Source organism: Bactrocera neohumeralis, chromosome 6 (assembly GCF_024586455.1).
Source record: "Bactrocera neohumeralis isolate Rockhampton chromosome 6, APGP_CSIRO_Bneo_wtdbg2-racon-allhic-juicebox.fasta_v2, whole genome shotgun sequence".
Lineage (NCBI taxonomy): Eukaryota > Metazoa > Arthropoda > Insecta > Diptera > Tephritidae > Bactrocera > Bactrocera neohumeralis.
The window spans coordinates 50,585,308-50,604,206 of record NC_065923.1 but is presented as its reverse complement, the minus strand read 5'-3'; the positions used below and the strand labels follow the sequence as shown (position 1 = coordinate 50,604,206).

Genomic DNA, 18,899 nt, shown 5'->3' with positions numbered 1-18,899 from the left:
GCTTTTGATTGGTCACTTGAGCATTCATACCACAGATCAAAATTAATATATCACCCTTAATTACATAATTCAATACTGACGCAGCTGTAAAATACTTTCTTAGCTTCAACATTTCCTAACTTCGTTGAGACAATCTTCTGAGTTATGGTCTTGTTTCGTGCTCTTGTACGCAGCCTCACCAAGATGTTCTATCCGAGTGTACTTTCCGTAGCATGAAAGTCGCGACACGCCGACGCCCTTTTCTCTTTTTTTAGTGAGTTAGTTCGCAAGAATTAATTAATTTAACCTCACACGAATCTACCCATTTAATCTCTTTACGCAGTCGGTTCCAACAGTGAAAGCACATCCCATGTTCCTATTCCCGATCCTTTCTCCATGCTGCAGATCGCAAATTGATCATAATTATACGTATCTTTGTTTGTTACGATTTCTGTAACCAAGATGGTGAATGAGTAGATGATTGGCCTTCTGCAACCGAGCGTAGTTCAACTATTCCCTCTAGACTGACAGCAGGTAGGAGTTTTCTCCGCGCTGATGATAAGGTTAAACTTACCTTGGTTTTGCTCGGTAGTCAGTCTCTTTCGCAATAAACAGGGAATATCGCGTGAACGTGAGGTTATCGTTTAGAAGGGATATACTAAGTTTTCGCATCAACAAGCCCATTGCCCATTACAGGTGCTAGTTAAGTCATCAATTTTGTTTTGTTCAAGTATTCGTGTTCGCCACAATATCGTCATTAACGATGGAACGGCAATAAAATACATTGCAAATGAGTTCAATGTACTGTTCAAACTGTACTCTATTGACTAACTATCAGTGTGAATTTAAAATGCATAATAGCATAAGAAACGTAACGAGGTCTGGCTCAACTCATGGCCGAATTTTTCTAATAAGAATTTAAAAAAAAACCTCGCGCTATTGCAGAGCATCGGAATTGGCGTCGAAAAAACAAATCAGTTAACTTACAGTCCGGTGACATATTAAAGTAGTAGTTTTGAAGACAAGGATTTGTGGTAATTATCAAAGAAAAACAAGCTCAAAGGATGGTCATTCGCAAAGGAACATTTTAACAAGCCAAATGAGCGCTGGAGAAGCGTTCTATGGACAAATGAAAGTCCATTGAGTAAAATTTAGCAATTTTGTAAAATTCAGTAATATAATGATGTTACCATTTCGGAAAATTAATCTCAAAATCTTAATTGAAATATTATTGGGGACATCTGCGCTTTTTGAAACCCAAAAGAACTGTTTTGCGAAATAAACTTAGAGATGAAACAGCTTCTGAGGTAACTTTCTTTTGGAAAAAAAACATCTTCAGATTACATAAAATTTTGTGAATTCAGTACCGAGTCACAAAATTAGTGCAGCCAAAGGGGGTCATACATTTAAATAAAGTCTCCTTTCTTCACTTTTGTTAAGTTTTAACTTGGTATTCTTTGTGGTTCTAAGTATCATATACTTATATGTATGTATGCTTGTATGAGCGTACTCTTGTACAACCCCCAAAGGTGATCTAGTCACTGATGCCCAGAGCATACTTAAATTATGGAGGGAACACTTCTCCAGCCTGCTGAATGGCAGTGAACGCACAACGCCAGGAGGAGGCGAACCCGATTCCCCAATCGATGACGATGGAGCAGACGTTCCATTACCCGACCATGAAGAAGTTCGAATAGCAATTGCCCGCCTGAAGAACAACAAAGCGGCAGGGGCCGACGGATTGCCGGCCGAGCTATTCAAACACGGCGGCGAAGAACTGATAAGGTGCATGCATCAGCTTCTTTGTAAAATATGGTCGGACGAAAGCATGCCCAACGATTGGAATTTAAGTGTGCTATGCCCAATCCATAAAAAAGGAGACCCCACAATCTGCGCCAATTACCGTGGGATTAGCCTCCTCAACATCGCATATAAGGTTCTATTGAGCGTATTGTGCGAAAGATTAAAGCCCACAAACAAACTGATTGGACCTTATCAGTGTGGCTTTAGACCTGGCAAATCAACAACCAACCAGATATTCACCATGCGCCAAATCTTGGAAAAGGCCCGTGAAAGGAGAATCGACACACACCACCTCTTCGTCGATTTCAAAGCTGCTTTCGACAGCACGAAAAGGAGCTGCCTTTATGCCGCGATGTCTGAATTTGGTATCCCCGCAAAACTAATACGGCTGTGTAAACTGACGTTGAGTGACACCAAAAACTCCGTCAGGATCGGTAAGGACGTCTCCGAGCCGTTCGATACCAAACGAGGTTTCAGACAAGGCGATTCCCTATCGTGCGACTTTTTCAACCTGCTTTTGATATTGATATCATCGGCCTCAACACCCGCGCCGTTAGTTCTGCTTTCTCCAGGCTGGACAAGGAAGCACAGAAAATGGGTCTGGCAGTGAACGAGGGCAAGACGAAATATCTCCTGTCATCAAACAAACAGTCGTCGCACTCGCGACTTGGCACACACGTCACTGTTGACAGTCATAACTTTGAAGTCGTAGATAATTTCGTCTATCTTGGAACCAGCGTAAACACCACCAACAATGTCAGTCTAGAAATCCAACGCAGGATAACTCTTGCCAACAGGTGCTACTTCGGACTGAGTAGGCAATTGAGAAGCAAAGTCCTCTCTCGACGAACAAAAGCTAAACTCTATAAGTCACTCATAATTCCCGTCCTGCTGTATGGTGCAGAGTCTTGGACGATGTCAACAACTGATGAGTCGACGTTGCGAGTTTTCGAGAGAAAAGTTCTGCGAAAGATTTATGGTCCTTTGCGCGTTAGCCACGGCGAATACCGCATTCGATGGAACGATGAGCTGTACGAGATATACGACGACATCGACATAGTTCAGCGAATTAAAAGACAGCGACTACGCTGGCTAGGTCATGTTGTCCGGATGGACGAAAACACTCCAGCTCTGAAAGTATTCGATGCAGTACCTGCCGGGGGAAGCAGAGGAAGAGGAAGACCTCCACTCCGTTGGAAGGACCAAGTGGAGAAGGACCTGGCTTCGCTTGGAATATCCAATTGGCGCCACGTAGCGAAAAGAAGAAACGACTGGCGCGCTGTTGTTAACTCGGCTATAATCGCTTAAGCGGTTTCTACGCCAATTAAGAAGAAGAAGATGTATGTTTGTATATCAACTCATGAAATTAATAACTATTTTTAAGTTTTTATAAAATAATATTTAATTGGTGACTTCGACGTTTTTATTAGTTGAAAGAATTTATAAGAAGTTTTTAAAAAGCCATTTTAAAGTTAAACAAAAAAATTCACGACTTTTGTATCTTCAAAATACTTGTCGACTAGTTTGCTCTGTTGTAACATGATTAAAAAACTAAGTCCTTTTCTTGCTAAGATTATTTATTTTTAATTTTTTAAACAGGAAAAACAAAAACATTGTTATATCGTATAATTTACTTTTTTCCAAAGCCTTGCAGTCAGAATAAAAAAAACTGAACGTACATGAATTTAAATATTCAATGCATTATAAAAACATATAAATTAATATATCTTGGATTTAATTTCTTTTTCCAAAAAGGAGATAAATCACAATATACTTATCTTACAAAATTATTTAAAAACAATCAAGTCAACATCTATTTGATTTTATAGGAAGTCGGGAATGCACTTCATGATTCGTTAAATAATGGAGTCACTGCACGAAGGAAGTTGACTTCGAACTCTTCTTCCGAAAATCTTTCCACTGATGATCTGAAAATACAAATAAAATTTAAAAAACCTTACTCGTTTAAAAAGAGAAGTTCCAAGTTAAAGACCAATATAACAAAAGATCTCTACTTAATTTAATTAAAATAATAGTTAGTTGGACCAACTTAAACGGTTTAAAATCAGGTAGTAAGTCAGGAAATCGGGTATATTGGCGGTATATTAGTTTAGCTGTATAAGTTTCACTAAGATTCCTCAAATATTTACAAATTTATATGGTAAAAGTCAAGCGAATATTTGGGAATCCTTACATTGGGCATATGAAGACTAGGGAAGCGTAGAGGCGATTTTATACTTTTTTGCACACGGGCGCATACATATCAATAATCTTTCTGGATTTTCATAATTGATCTCAGTTTGATCAATAATTTCAGTAAAATTCAGCAATATGCATTGAGGTCCACATATGCGGCTTAAAAATGTATGGTACGATTTGACAATTTTCAGAAGTGAGAGATCACACCTTAAAGACATTTTTATGCAAGTTTATATATCGCTAACTTCATGAATGCTAAATATATATAAGTGATATAAGAGAAGTAGGCGTGGTTGTAGACCGAATTCGCCCGTGTTCCATTGCTTATAAGCACATATAGCACATAAGGCTTTCAAGCATCATCTTGGCTTAACGCTTCTGAGGTATTAAACTGTGGTTATTCACTAATCACAATTTAATTAGTTTTTAGCATAACCTTTATATGATGGATGGGTGAGGTTATTATCTGATTTTACCCATTTTTATGTTGAATAAGGAAAACCTTTACTTCTTGTCAATAAGTCTCGTTGATATAGTTATACTTAGTGATTTGTAGGATATGTATATTAAACATAGTAGCGGCGTGGCTACAGATTCTACTGCATTCCTGACATCAAATTAGAGTTTTGTACTGATCTTAATTTAGGTAGACATTTTGCTACATCATATAATTTTGGCATATATTTATCAGAAAATACAATTACATTGCGCCTAATTGGATCAATTCTAAGACTGTATACAATTACAACCAAATAAGATTAACCTAATATTTTAGTCGATTTCACTTACCTCGCTGCATTTCGAATTGTGTCATTTAACTCCTTCGAATTATATATAATACTTAAAATACAATTCGCGTATTCAATAGCGGAAACTGCTAAATATCCATTTTGGCTTCCTTCAGACGTCTCGATAATATCTAATAAAGGCCCTCCTGATCGGTGAGCAATCATTATCATACCAGCAGCCATGCATTCAACCACTCCGATTCCAAAGTGTTCATTCCACATTGTATGAATTCCAATTCCTGCTTTTTGATATAACTGCAGAAGATCTTGAAAATGAACGTTAACTTTGAATTCCACTGAGTTTTCAAGTGACAGATGCTTTGCCAAGTCTTGCATGTTTTTAAGACGTTCATAATCGCTTTCATTTCGACATGAACCGACAATGACAAGTTTTACTTTATTCCATAGATCTTCATTTCTCGATAAAATAGTTCGTAGTTCATACATTGCTTGCAATTGTAGTGGATGATCTTTTTCTGGTCGGAATTGACCAATGGATAAAATTAAAATATTATCTGTATTTTCATTGCGTTTCAGCTTTTTAATATTCTTCACTTCGCAGGGCGGGTATACGCGATGAGTTTTAAATGGTACTCCCCATAAATCGCGAATATGATTTTCAGTCCATGTGGAATTAACCATGATAGTGTCAGAGCATTGGCCAACCCAGCTATAAAGCTAAACACGAAAAAAATAATTTTTATATATATTATAATAATCGGTTATAATAAGTATATACTGGCAGAATAGAATTACGACTGTATTTATTAGTTATGGTTATAAACTTGAGAACGCTATGGTCAAAGTAAATACTCTTAATAAATATGTTAACATTAATCACACGATGAAAAGTGAAAGCTTTAATATTTAGCTATTATTGAAGGAACACAGTGAAGTCAAATAAGTAAAAAAAAAAGGTTCTAGATATAGATAGTATGTAGGTTAATTAAAATGAAAACACATCCAACGTAATGACGAATAAAAAGTTTAGACGTTTATAGAATAAGCATCTTAGAAGGTTAGGGAAAACTATGAATCATTTTGATTAATTTTTGGCCAAATTTACCAAAAAATGGACCAATGGAATTTTCGACACTAAACTAGTGTATATGCAGCATAAAGTCAACCCTATATATAGGGGCTAATAGAAATATTAACCCGATTCAGCCCGTTTTTGACAATATTATTAAGGTAGGATTATTCCTGAATTTTAATTATATTTCTCACACATTAACCGTATTTGCCGTAAAAAGTTAACTATGGGTACTGCGTTCAAATATTCGGTACCTAGGGGTTTTAACAAGATTGTTTGGATTTAATCATAATTCAAAGGCACTATTCGAGGAAAGTGAAAGAATCAAATGATATTTAAAATTGTGTTAAATGGAATGGTGATAGTCTGATTTGACCCATTTTCGCACTGAATCATGATAATATCAGAAGAATGTATATCCAATTTGGTTGAAATCGGTCAAGCAGCTACCGAGATATGTGATTTCACCTAAAAGAGGGCGGTGCCCCGACACTTTAAACACGGCTGCTTTAAAACCCTCCACGGAGAAATTATGTCTATTGGATTATATTGGGAGTGAGTGGGGTTATCATCCGATTTCTCTCATTTATACACTGTCGTAAGAAGGATTAAAAAAAATTGTATTGTGCAAATTTGGGTGATATAACTTTTTTTTTTGATGATATATGTATATGAAGATTTTCAAACCTCAGGTGACCCTCTTTAATATGATTCGCTGTGTCAAAAATGCGGCTAAATTATGGTACTTTATATGTTTACGATTAATTGCGTTTTTGAGCGTGGCAATGGTCCGATTATACCCATCAGCGAATTCATCCTTGCTTTTTTGCTAACATATGTGCCAAGCTTTATTAAAATATCTCAATTTTTACTCAAGTTACAGCACTCATTTATATAATATCTATTTCGATTAGTTTTATTTGATACAAATAACCGTTAGATGACTATAACTATTATTCACTGTAGCAACATTTTGTCAGAGTATACAAATAATTGAAATAAAATTTGAATTAATTTTTTATTCTCGAAAAACATGTACATTTTTTATATCAAATACTGGATTAATTGAAAACAATGGAGAAACTTTCTAATATCGTCCAAAATTTCAATTTAATGAAGTGGAAGTGGATATATAAGTGAAAAATACGTACTTTAAATTGTTCATTCTCTCCTATATACACTCATACCCATTTTATCCCGGAAAGGCTGAGACGGTATTAAAAATTTAATTTTCAATTTTTACTATTAAGTCAAAAAATAAAATTATTAAATTATTAAGATAACTCACAACCGGATGTTCGAAAATATAGATTAGGTATGTGGGGGCTAGGGAAAGCATAGACTCGCCTATGGGGTTACATGGGTTTTACAGTTTCAAAAACTCGAAATTTTTTTTTGTCTTATTAAATTCTATAACATCTCTAGAATATTGTCCTAAATTTACAAGGTCTTGAACGAAGGATGTTTTTTTTTTTTAATTACAACTATTTAAAAAAAATATTAGAAATTTACATCGAAATTTGCATTTTTTTAGAAAAACATGTGCCAAAAATCCAATTTCAATTTTTTTTCCTTCGTCCAATACCTAGTTTATTGTCTTTACTAAAACACGTATTTTTTATTTTTATTTCGTCGTAATGACTGCCATTTTGATATTTTTTTTTGAAAATTCTACAAAACGTTTATTAAATATGAGTCTTTTACATAAAAAAATTTCATTAAAATATTTCATTTTTTATATGTAAAAAAATTATTGAAAAAAGGCCGTTTTTTGCACGAGGAAACCCATGTAACCCCTTATTATAAGTTTTTAAGCAATAATAATAGTTTAAAATGAAACAGTTCACACTATCTACACGGAAAAGCAACATTTTTAATAGAAAAAGATGGATCGTATTGAGTTGGTTCAAACTTGACTGGGAGATCTTCAGGTGCGAGTCAATGCTGTTTAGCATTCGGACTATCTACTTTATGCTGATTCAAGATCTTCAGAAAGATAAGCACTGAGGATGATGTTAGCGCATTACAGCAAGACCTCGATAGACTTGAGGAGTGGTGCGACGAAAATAAATTAAGTTTGAATTTGAAAAAGTGCGTGGTGATGTTCTTGTCACGGTCCTTTAGTCGTCGTACAGTCTACCAGTCAAAAAGAACCGTATTGCTGATCATCAGCTAAAAGAATCACGATACGTTCGTAAGGCTTCGTGGTGCGTCGCATGTGAAAGATCTTGGTGTCATGATCGACAATGCACTACATTTCACCGGGCACATTGACAAAATTACATCACAGGCATACAGGACGCTTTATTGTGCGTCCTTTACTCAAAACAGATGTACTCTTTTTTATTTTTATTTGGGGCGTAAAGGAAAAATATTCGAATGACTAATCCATTTGGGATTTTTTTTGATTTCAATTTTTTTGCCTTTAAATCTACAAAACGTTTATCTAAATATGAGTCTTTTACAGACTTTAAAAACAAAAAACTCATTAAAATATTTCATTTTTTAGCAAAATCAAAAAATTATGAAAAAAAAGGCCGTTTTTCTAGGGTTAACGAGGAAAATTAATGTAATGTATCAATACGGTATTATTATAAGTGCCTTTTTAAGCAATAATAATAGTTTAAAATGAACCTATGTTTTCAGAATATATGTATTTCCATTATTTTAGGTCTTACAGACAAAGTGTTAAGTGAATAAAACTAAATACTTTAATAAACATTTCTCATACGAACCTTAGCGAACAACCAATAGTATATAACCTTCAGCCATGTAATGAATGGATTTCTAACAACGTATGCTTGATTATTGTGGCAATACTCCCGTTGTTGAACACGCCGCAGCATATCCATGCTTATTGTAGGATAGTGCACATAGCATCCAACTTTACAGCCACCAATATAACGGAACAAGGGTAAAGTAAAAGCATATCCAGTTGTGTCTATATAAATATCCGGGGGGAATTTGCAAAGAGCCTCTAATCCTAAAATAATTGATCCAAGACTTTGGCCCAATAACGTAAAATACGGATAAAACTTCGTTTCGACTAACATTCGGCGTTTTAAGTACACAAAACTTGTATTTTGTTCGTCCACATTTATGTTGAAAGTACCTTGCACTTTTTTTAAAATGCTATTTGGTGAACTGTCGATATCGCCTGTGTATATCACAATTTTGATATTGTCATATTTAGCCTGAAATAATATACACAAAAAATAATCGTTAAAAAAGTTATACTTTCTTATAAAGAAAAATGTAAGCGGTGAACCATTATCCCGCTGTGTTAAAATAAAACCTCAAGAGAACACACTGAACTTCTTTAAGAAATTGACATATTGTTATAATCAATTGCAACGTCCTGAAATACTGCGTACGTTATAAATTAGTAGAATATATTTTATATAATTTATAAGCAAAAATAAATTTAGTATATTTAATATGATGGCAGTGTTATTTAGTTATATTTTTATAACATTGAATTCTTATCAAAACTTTATAGAATAAAAAATATATATTTTTTGTCGTTATTTTGAGGTTTTTATCAAAAATATTACGTGTTATGTCTATAAAAAAGACTTCAATTTATGAAGCCTATAGAAAGATACTTGTATTTAAATTTTCTTACTTGCAAGGCCCGCACTGCACACCATAGAACTCTCTCTCCGCCGCCTCCAGCATTACAGTATGGATGAAAAAATGCAATGTTCACAGTACCTTCAAAAGACCCATTGAGTTTTTTCTTGCAGCTTCGCACCCAATTGCGGAGAGTAAATAAAGATATGGCAAATAATGCCAAAGCCGACAATAGTATTCCAAATCTAGGCAAATATTATAAACTTAATATAAATTCGTGCACATTATTTTATCCCCTTACCTACATTATTGATATCATTGTTTTAATTACATCAAATACTAATTTATCAAAAAACACGTCACCTATAAAAAGAAATCATACCAATGCCGTTTACAAAACATACAATAGACTACCCTTTAACTTTTTTGCTATCTAGGTGGGCTACACACAATATATCGATACATTTATCGAAAGAAATTTAAACACCCTGCAAGTCATCTATGGTTTAAGTCACCGGTTAATAATCCAACATTACTGCCAGAGCTTTCTGTTAAGGTTTCTATGAGTCTCTTAAGGCCCAAGTAACAATTCTAACCGAAACTGTTGTGTATGTTTATACTTTTCTTATGAAAGGTCTTTCCTTTCAAATGAAACCATGCCTAATTAATTTAAAACTCCTATTTATTTTATATCTAATTTTTTTATCTTTTGCAATAAAGTTTTTATATCCAAACCACCTCTGCGATGGCAGGCACCTGGTTGCCGGGGTCGCACGCCTTTGATGACCAAGAGCAGTCCTCTCCTAATCCAGGGTGTTATACGACTCCAGTGTCCATTGGATGATTAGCCTCCAGGAGGTAAATTCGGCAGTATTTTAACGGAACCTTCCCAACACCGGGCCGCCTTGGGAAGTAACGGTGTCCTTACCGCGTCAAGGGATTCTAGCATTAAGGACCTTTGTGTTCGCTTTGATATAGACCAGACCTGGAAGGTTACCATGATGAGCCAAAGTTGGTAACCGGCACATAGCTCCGGAGCTAAACTTTGGTGAGGGACAAAGACTTGCCCCAACATTGGAGTGATACTAAGTTTAGCTCTAAGAAGGCAACAACACCAGTTCAGCCGGAACCGAACTCGGTAGTCAAAGTATGGCTACAAAGAAGTGAAGGGAAAGAGATGCCAACTTTAAGCTTGAACCCAGTGACAAGCCAAGGGAAAACGATCAGATCACCGATACATTGAATGAATAGTTGAGGAAAGTGTGGACAGAGTCAACAATTACAGGAATAAAAGGAAAACAGGTGTAATCGATAAAAACTCGTGTTCCTATGATTCCAATTACTACTCAAGGACAGAAGAGACAGTTAAACGATTCAGAGAAGCCTGCCAACAAGCATTAGAAGTGGCTCCAATAGCACGAAATATTCAACCCTCATTACAGGAAGCAATTTAATCTAGCGAAACCATTCCATTATGAAAATGATTCAGATATTTATTACAACGTTCTAAGGTAAAAAAAGAAGAAATAAATTCAAAAAAGAAACTGTTAGAAAACTTTTTGTAAAGCTATACCGGGTAAGCGGAGTCTACGATGGCGTAGTCTATCAAATTGCTGTGATATCAGTATGTAAGAGTCAGCCACTTCCGTTGCTTTTCGTTGCTTAGGTTCGTCTATGATCACTCTTGAAGATCTGCCCACACTCGCTTTCTGGAAGATAGTCAATCTGCACTATTTCCTTTATTAGCCAAGACTTGGACACCAGTTCCTCCAATCGGTGGTAACGATGTTCCTATGCCCGAAGGGTCACTGCTGATTGACCAAACACCACTCATACAAAGCGGGTACGCTGGACAAAATATTCGTCTGGTCTCCACCAATGACTTTAACCTCTATGAATCGCCCCAACACGCCTCGCTGATAATAACATTGACAATTCCAGGTGTTCCGCTCTGGTTACCGCAGGAAGCTTATCAACCAAGATTGGTTTATGGAGCTATTCATCATCCGCAATGCACGCAGTGACTCATGAACCATGTCAGCAGTAGCCGGTAGCAATTGTGTCTCCACCAAATAACGCGATAGCTAACGGGCCGAATAACCAAATTGCCAAATAGAGGCGGTGTGAGCGAAATTAGATTCAACCCTTGACGATACGATCAGACAATTATCTAAAAGAAATAGATAAAAGAGCTATATTAGAAATAAATTCCAAGAAATGTTCCGCTTGTCTATACATGTTAACTCTGTGAAGAACGAACGCAAAATGGAATGGGCAAACGAATTCATACCGATCGAAAACTGAACCATGTCAGCAGTAAGCAATTGTGTCTCCACCAAATAACGCGATAGCTAACGGGCCGAATAACCAAATTGCCAAATAGAGGCGGTGTGAGCGAAATTAGATTCAACCCTTGACGATACGATCAGACAATTAAAACTGCGATTTGCTGAAGTATACATCTTCTTCAGTGAGTTCAATTGAAGTAGCCCTATCTCGGTGGATATACCGCATCCAACCAGACGATTATGGTTCTCCACGAAGCGTTCAGTATATGATTCAAGGGGCTTGAGCTCTTGTTGACTGTGAAACACATCAGCCTTTCATGGCATCTTGGGCAAACGTGCATGTGATCATTTTAGAGCTTTTACTGTCGAATGCCAATTGAGCTCCGCTGAGAAACCGCACAACCAACTAGAGTTCTATGTGCCCAATAGCTCATAAAGGGTATACTTGTGTGCACACCGATCGTAAAAAATCGAAAATTTTCGCGAACGCGGAATCGTATGCACACAAGAAAAAAACACATATATCATATGCGTACATACTTGAACACTTCTAATATATTAGTTGAGTTGAAACAAAATTGTTAAGATATTTGGAATTGTGCGTGTAGACGCTCAAAACTACAATAAGTAATTTATTCAACAATATGAACGAACTTAATGTTAAGTCGATATATTGGATCAAGTGATAGAACTATGTACGGTTAAGAGATTTATTGGAGTTGTTTCATCCATTATCATTGTTTTTATTTTTTAAAGTGAAATGAAATGGAGTACTTACGCCCAGTATGGAATTGTTTAAGAACATTTTGCGGATGTATACATTGTTCAGAAGATATTGGAAATCAGGTTAGTTTAGGAATGCAAATGATACGTTGTATCTTTATCAATCACTGTTGCAGTATAACTATGAGCCAAGTGAACGGACTTACCTACTAGCAGATCCTGCTATTCATAATAGTCCAGCTTTAAGGCAAACTAATTCTGAAAATCTTAGCAACGAGTTTGCGCAATCATTACCTAAAAAAGATGAGAATGCATTATGTCGCTTAGTGCAAAGTACAGCTATGTAAGTCAATTTAAATTACTATTATATTGTTTATTGAAAGGTGTTATTATATTATACAAAATAATCCATATGTAAAAACCGCAACTGTATGGTACAATAACAGTAAGAAACTTAAGAATAAAGACCTGAGGATTTTGGGTTAAATAAGCGCGAAATCCTTATTAAAATAGTATCCAACAAAGGAGTGCTAAACTGCGTATGAGAAATAGAGGGAGTTCTTGGGCTTAAAAATATATATGTATATGTATATTTACATATAAAGTTGATGGATTTGTATAGTTTTTGCGGTATTTGCATTTAATATTCAAAAATCGAAAAATTGTATTCTTTAGATAGGTCTGTATACTTGAGCTTGGTGGCGCTCTGTACCTTGGTAATGATCGTGATCATATTCGAAGTGAAGGAGTACAGATTATCAAACGTAACAGGTAGCCCCATTTGGACAACTAGATAGTTCGTTGTGATGTCCTGGTCCTAAGTACGGATCAAAAAGATCGTATCTTCTCTACAAAGCGCTTACGGTCAGCCACAAATTTATTGAGCCGGCTAATATCTAATCCAGCTTATTCGCCGGGTTAGTGGAAGGTATGGCAACCAAAATGCTTCAACCTTAGTCTGACGATAGATGGACAGTGGAGGAGAAAGTGTCCTCTAAAATTTTTAGTCTCACTTGTTTCTATTATATATACATACAATATATAGTTAGGCTGCTTTTTCTTGAGAGGCCATCGTATTCAGATAAGTTTAATATGGAAGTAAATTGATGCTATAACTAGTGATGACATGCACTCCTTGGCAAGTTTAGAGCTCACTGTCGGTAAACTCATGGCCTGTATAGCAGCTCGGCTATCGGAGTGAATGCATACCTCCCTAAAAGAAGTCGCACTTCGTTGAAGTACTTTTTGTTCCTACTTAAATAGTAATTTTTTGTAGAGTCGTCCACAAAAGTTTTTATATATGGTTGGTGTGGGTTTTGCTGAGGAGAATATTAGACTGCTTCAGTGAAGAAGCAATAATGTACATATACATATAACGTTCACTTTCAAACTCGTCAATTCCTTTGATCGACGTCAATACCCATAAAAAACCATAAAAGTCGATATTTATTTTCAGTTGTCTCTTATTTAGCAAATAAAGAAGAGCACTACAGGTTTATTAATTAATAAGCTAATAGTATATGGAGTGAAATGCTGAGCAAAATGGCACGAAAAAGGGTGCACAAAGCTTTTTCTTGAACATTATCGTTTTTCAATTCAAATTTTTACGCTATTTGTAAAAAATATAAAGAGAAAAAATCAAGAAAAATTTCATTACCCTTTCGCCAATATCTTTGTACCACAAAATGTCTTTCTGAAAAAAAACTTCATCCGGGTACAACAGATGTGTGGTTGTTGTAAAAAATAATGAGCATAACAAGTGGTGAAATGACGTCACATTCTTATCTTGGCTGTTTATTTATCTACGCTTCAAAATGCAATTTTTACACAACATGGACAATGAAATTGCAAACATTTCTGCATACCCAAATTAAAAAAAATGTGTTTTTTGAGTCATGTAAATGAGCGATATGTTAAATATTTTTATAGCATGGTGCTAGGTCAGAGATATAAATAACTTTTATATTGTAACTTAAAATATAATAAAGTTATCAAATACACAAATATTCCTGTTTTCTTAGGAACATGATTGATGTGGGTGCTATGGATTTACATAATCTTGAAAATGAAGAGTACAATGATCGAATAAAGCTATATTCTCAACGCCTGCAGCAACAATGGAATAGTATTCAACACCCTGAAAAAGGAGCCTCAGGTACATATTTTATAAATACACACATTTTAATTTAGTATTATCAAATGTGAAAGCCCTATACAGGGTCCGATACTCGAAGTATAACCAACTTCAGACCCTTTGGGCAGCTGTCGCACTGGAATCAGCTGTTTATAAATTTGCTGAATAACAGTTCGGAGTATTGTTTACAAGTGTACAAAAGCGTTTTGCCAAAAGTGAACGCAAAAAAAGTGATCAGCGATGGAATTCAAACGTAATAGTGTGATTGCTCTATATTTATATGGAAAAACACAGCCAGCAATTTTTCGTGAGCTTAATGTGAATAAAGTTTTTGTTTACCGCAACACCACTCGTTACAATGATACTGGTAGCATCGCAAAACGCAATGGAGGTGGTCATCAAAAGACTGCAACGACACGTGAGATGGTTCGGAAAGTGAAGAAGCGACTTGAGCGAAATCCACGACGAAGTGCCAATCAAATGGCTAAAGAACTGAAAATATCCGACCGCAGCATCCGACGCATATTGGAAAATGAGCTCAAGGTCAAGCCTTACAAGTTTCAAAAGGTCCATGATCTCACACCGAAGCAGCAACAAGTAAGACTTGAGAGAGCGAAGTAGTTGCTTCGCTTGGCCGAAAGCGTCAAATTCCGAACATTGTGTTTTCTGACGAAAAAATTTTTCCAATTGAGCAATTCGTAAACTCTCAAAACGATAGGGTTTACTTGACCGACCGTTCATACGAAAATCTAAGTCATCGGGCCGCTGTCACCGCAGATGGGCGCACTCCAATTGTTTTCATCGGGCCTGGCGTCAAAGTAAATGCGACATATTATCGGGAAAGTGTTCTGGAGGATGCTTTGAAGCCGTGGGCAAACAAACATTTCGGTCGCAAACCATGGACGTTTCAACAAGACTCAGCACCGTCTCACAAAGCGCGACTGAACCAAGAATGGCTGAAAAACAACGTTCCGAACTTCATTACGACCACACAATAACGAATTCACCAATGGATTATTCTCTCTGGGCCATTTTGGAGAACAAGGTACCAAGGAAAAAATACACCAGTCTCGAGATGCTGATGAAAGCCATTGTCCGTGAGTGGGCCAAAATACCGGCAAGTCACATTCGGGCAGCTTGCGATTCGTTTTTTGACCGTCTCAAGGCCATAGTTAAGGCAAAAGGAGGTCATATCGAGCAAAAGTGAATTGGTCCTGAATTTATGATTATTTTCACACATTTTGTACTTTAAAGTAAATCAAAATAATTTTCCAAACCGAATTTCGGGTTTTTTAATTGGTTACACTTCTTGTGCCGGACCCTGCGGACAGTGTTTTATTAAACTTCCAATTAAGGAGGGGATTGGGACACTTCGTGTAAAAATAGGCATGCTTGTGTAAACTTTTTGTGAACACAATTTAAATCTCTTTAATAAAAAACAATGCTATGTTGTAGGTATGATTTTTACGAAGAAATATTACATATGGAATTGGCAGCAATTATTTGAACGTATCTTGGAAAAACGAGTGTTAAAATTTTAAAAGACTATGTTTAGTAGTTTTAAAGTTAAAAAGGGCACTGACTTTGAAAACGATAGTTGTGTGGTAAAAGTTTTGAAAACTGATGTAAATTCTTTATAAGACACTCGACTTGAAATTTAAGCACAGCATCCATGAGATATAATTATGTTAATAATAAAATTAAATTAGCTAAGCTCATATGTCTACACTTGTAAATAGATTGCACACATACGAAATATGTCTTTGCATTTTGAAAAATTCTCTCAGCAATCGCTCATTTCATAATATTTAGACCAAATCATCATTCGAAAACAACCAAGTTGTTTTTATTTTTACAATTATTTTATTTAAGTTTAATTATTCATTTGTGCAACCAATATAACAATTAAAAGTTTTTATCCATATATATTCTTTCTTTTTTAATTTTATAGGATTCCTAAGAGATATACCAAATGCAAACGATCAATTATGTGTGATGAATTCAACAGACGATTTGTTGCAGGTAATTTTGCATTTAAATTTAATATTATAAAAATTTAGAAGTACACTATTGCGCATGAAATAGAAGGTAATAGGTTAATTAAATCGTAAATATAATTGTATATGTTTTAGAATTTGGTTATGGCTTAATTTATTCTGGAAAAAAACTTCGCAATAACTCGTACAAATCTGATTTTCCCTTGGCTCAAATTAAATTTTAGACCCGGACAAAGACACTCCCATTCGCACTTTAAAATTTTCGGCGTCATGTTCATAAACCCAAGTCTTGGCACCAATAATGATCCGTTTGATAAATCCTCAGCTACGTTATCAAACATGTATTTTGCGTCCTCTAATCGACGTTGCTTTTGCAAAAGATTCATGTCATTTGGTATGAATCAACTAACTCTTTCTTCATAAGAAAAAAAAAATACTTTCATAACATATAGTCTACCACAGTATCCAAGCGTGCCCAAAATTGCCTTATGAATAACGAGAGTATAATCGGTTATACCCAAACATGGCCCGTCCTTGTTTTATATAAAGTTTTAAGAAATATGTCCATGCTTTTCGCTTGAAGGCGTTTTTCTTTATCATAAGCTTTTTGTGTTTTTGTTTGCCGTTCTGAAAATTTTGAGTCTATACTAAATCAAATTTATTCAAAATTTATACAAAAAATAATATTTTTTATAAAAAAAAATTAACTGAACTATTTGGTTTTTATTTCAGATGTCAAATTTTCTACGTGAAGGTCACGCTGCATTGTTAAATTTGCGAGTCGATCACAACGAAGCGATAGTTGTGCCATTTAGAATACCATAGTGATGTTTTTCTACTAATCTTTCGTTATAAAGAGAAATAATAATAATTATCAAAAATTAAATTCAGATATTTTATATTTAAAATAAATAAGAAAATTAAACACGGTAACTGATTACGGGAACACGGTTCCTTGTTGTTGTTGTTGTTGTTGCGGCAGAATTCTAAAGAGTTGACAGAGCTTGGCGCGATCAAAATCTGGATCCGTTCCGGTTACGTAGACCCGACCGCCGTGGGAAGGGAATAATCCTTCACTCTAGGTACTTGACGAGTAGCTCAGGTTGCAGGTGTTAAAATTGGTAATCGGTGTTGCGTGTTTATCATTTATCTTCAAGTGCCTTAAGAAAGCACGATTACATAGTCAGACGTTAACGTATGTAATAAACATGGGAGTATAGATTGCTGAACGTTATCCAGTCAAATATCGTTTAATTCATGCGTTAATTGCCAAAGGTATCTTTTAAAGTATCTATAAGTACTTATGGCTGTATTGACTAAAATACCTGAAACTTTTGTGTACGTGGGATCACTCTATTAGTTAATTATAAGTTATAATCATGTGTACGCGAATAAGCAAAAATCGCCAAAAATTATTAGAAAATTAAGAAGCCTGCAATTAAAGGTTGACAAACTTAGTTTAGAAAGAAATATTTATAATAAAGCTGTGTGACAATCGGTAACTCTTCTTTGTGTTCAATTGGAGTGATAAAATTTGCTGTGAGGACGAATGGAGTCGTTACGTAAAATGAAGTCCTACGGAGAGTTCTGGCTAATTCACATAAGTAGAACTTTTGCTTCGCTTTGCTTCACAAATTTTCTTTGGCAGAAAAGTTCGATGTATGCTTCTGTATGAGTACGTTTACATTGAAGCGAAACGCAGCCATGCAGATATTCTGCAAGCAGATCTGCGGCTAAAATACATATGCAGTATTTTTTGACAAGCAGATAATTATTGAAGGTAAATAATTCAAAAGTTCGTTGAAATTATGTAGAAAAGGAAGTTAAGAGGAAAATAAGAGTGCAGAAATTGCTTATAGGTTTAGCAACCCGAAGAGATACATTGCTTTTCTGGGCTTGTGCTTAATAAATGAAAAGAGAACTCGGATATGAACGATATACATATGTACATATGTATGTTACATACAAACAGAGTCAAAAAGACAATGCATGGATTTTTTTCAAATTTACTTGCACATATTAAAAAAGTAGTTCACTCAGTTCCAGGATTCTACACGAATGGAAATAGATCAGTTTAATCTACTGCTTAAGGGGACCCGGTGGTCTAGAACCCTCAAATTAAGGGTGTTTTCTTGGATTTTTTTTTAAGTTTTAAAAAAAGAGCAATCAATTTAAAATTTTTACAGTTTATTTATACACTTATGAAAAGTATAAAAATATTTTTTTGTTAAATAAAAAAATTTTTAACAATATTAAAAATGGCGTCCAAAAAAAGTTATCTTAAAAGATGACTCCCGGTGCCGTTGTTGATTTTGACTCTTCTGAACATCTGAAACATAAAAACCAATTAAATTATTAATCAGTAGGAGTGTAGCTATCGCT

The 18,899-nt window shown here is 35.3% G+C and overlaps 2 protein-coding genes across 2 annotated transcripts; one reads left to right on the top strand and one right to left on the bottom strand.

Moving 5' to 3' along the window:
• Positions 1 to 3,500: 3,500 nt before the first annotated feature.
• LOC126763454 (GDP-Man:Man(3)GlcNAc(2)-PP-Dol alpha-1,2-mannosyltransferase) lies at positions 3,501 to 9,799 on the bottom strand. The gene is made up of 5 exons (XM_050480983.1): positions 9,681 to 9,799; positions 9,428 to 9,620; positions 8,538 to 8,996; positions 4,771 to 5,447; positions 3,501 to 3,710 (listed from the first exon to the last, which is right to left on the bottom strand). The coding sequence occupies exons 1-5, from the start codon at positions 9,692 to 9,694 to the stop codon at positions 3,629 to 3,631; spliced, it is 1,425 nt and encodes a 474-aa protein (XP_050336940.1). The 5' UTR covers positions 9,695 to 9,799; the 3' UTR covers positions 3,501 to 3,628.
• Positions 9,800 to 12,337: 2,538 nt separating this feature from the next.
• Positions 12,338 to 17,450, top strand: LOC126763466 (uncharacterized). The gene is made up of 5 exons (XM_050481002.1): positions 12,338 to 12,509; positions 12,563 to 12,729; positions 14,408 to 14,541; positions 16,472 to 16,542; positions 17,250 to 17,450. Exons 1-5 carry the CDS (start codon positions 12,429 to 12,431, stop codon positions 17,340 to 17,342), a joined length of 546 nt encoding a protein of 181 aa, XP_050336959.1. The 5' UTR covers positions 12,338 to 12,428; the 3' UTR covers positions 17,343 to 17,450.
• The last annotated feature ends 1,449 nt before the right edge of the window (positions 17,451 to 18,899 follow it).

Bases quoted from the DNA above. Each gene is read 5' to 3' on its own strand.
- LOC126763454 (XM_050480983.1), bottom strand. The intron at 8,997-9,427 runs GTAAGAAAATTT...ATATTATTTCAG, and splicing joins GTGCAGTGCGGGCCTTGCAA to GCTAAATATGACAATATCAA. The intron at 3,711-4,770 runs GTAAGTGAAATC...TTGTATTTTCAG, and splicing joins ACAATTCGAAATGCAGCGAG to ATCATCAGTGGAAAGATTTT.
- LOC126763466 (XM_050481002.1), top strand. From the start codon at position 12,429: ATGGAGTACTTACGCCCAGTATGGAATTGTTTAAGAACATTTTGCGGA. The intron at 12,730-14,407 runs GTAAGTCAATTT...CTGTTTTCTTAG, and splicing joins TTAGTGCAAAGTACAGCTAT to GAACATGATTGATGTGGGTG. The intron at 14,542-16,471 runs GTACATATTTTA...TTAATTTTATAG, and splicing joins CCCTGAAAAAGGAGCCTCAG to GATTCCTAAGAGATATACCA.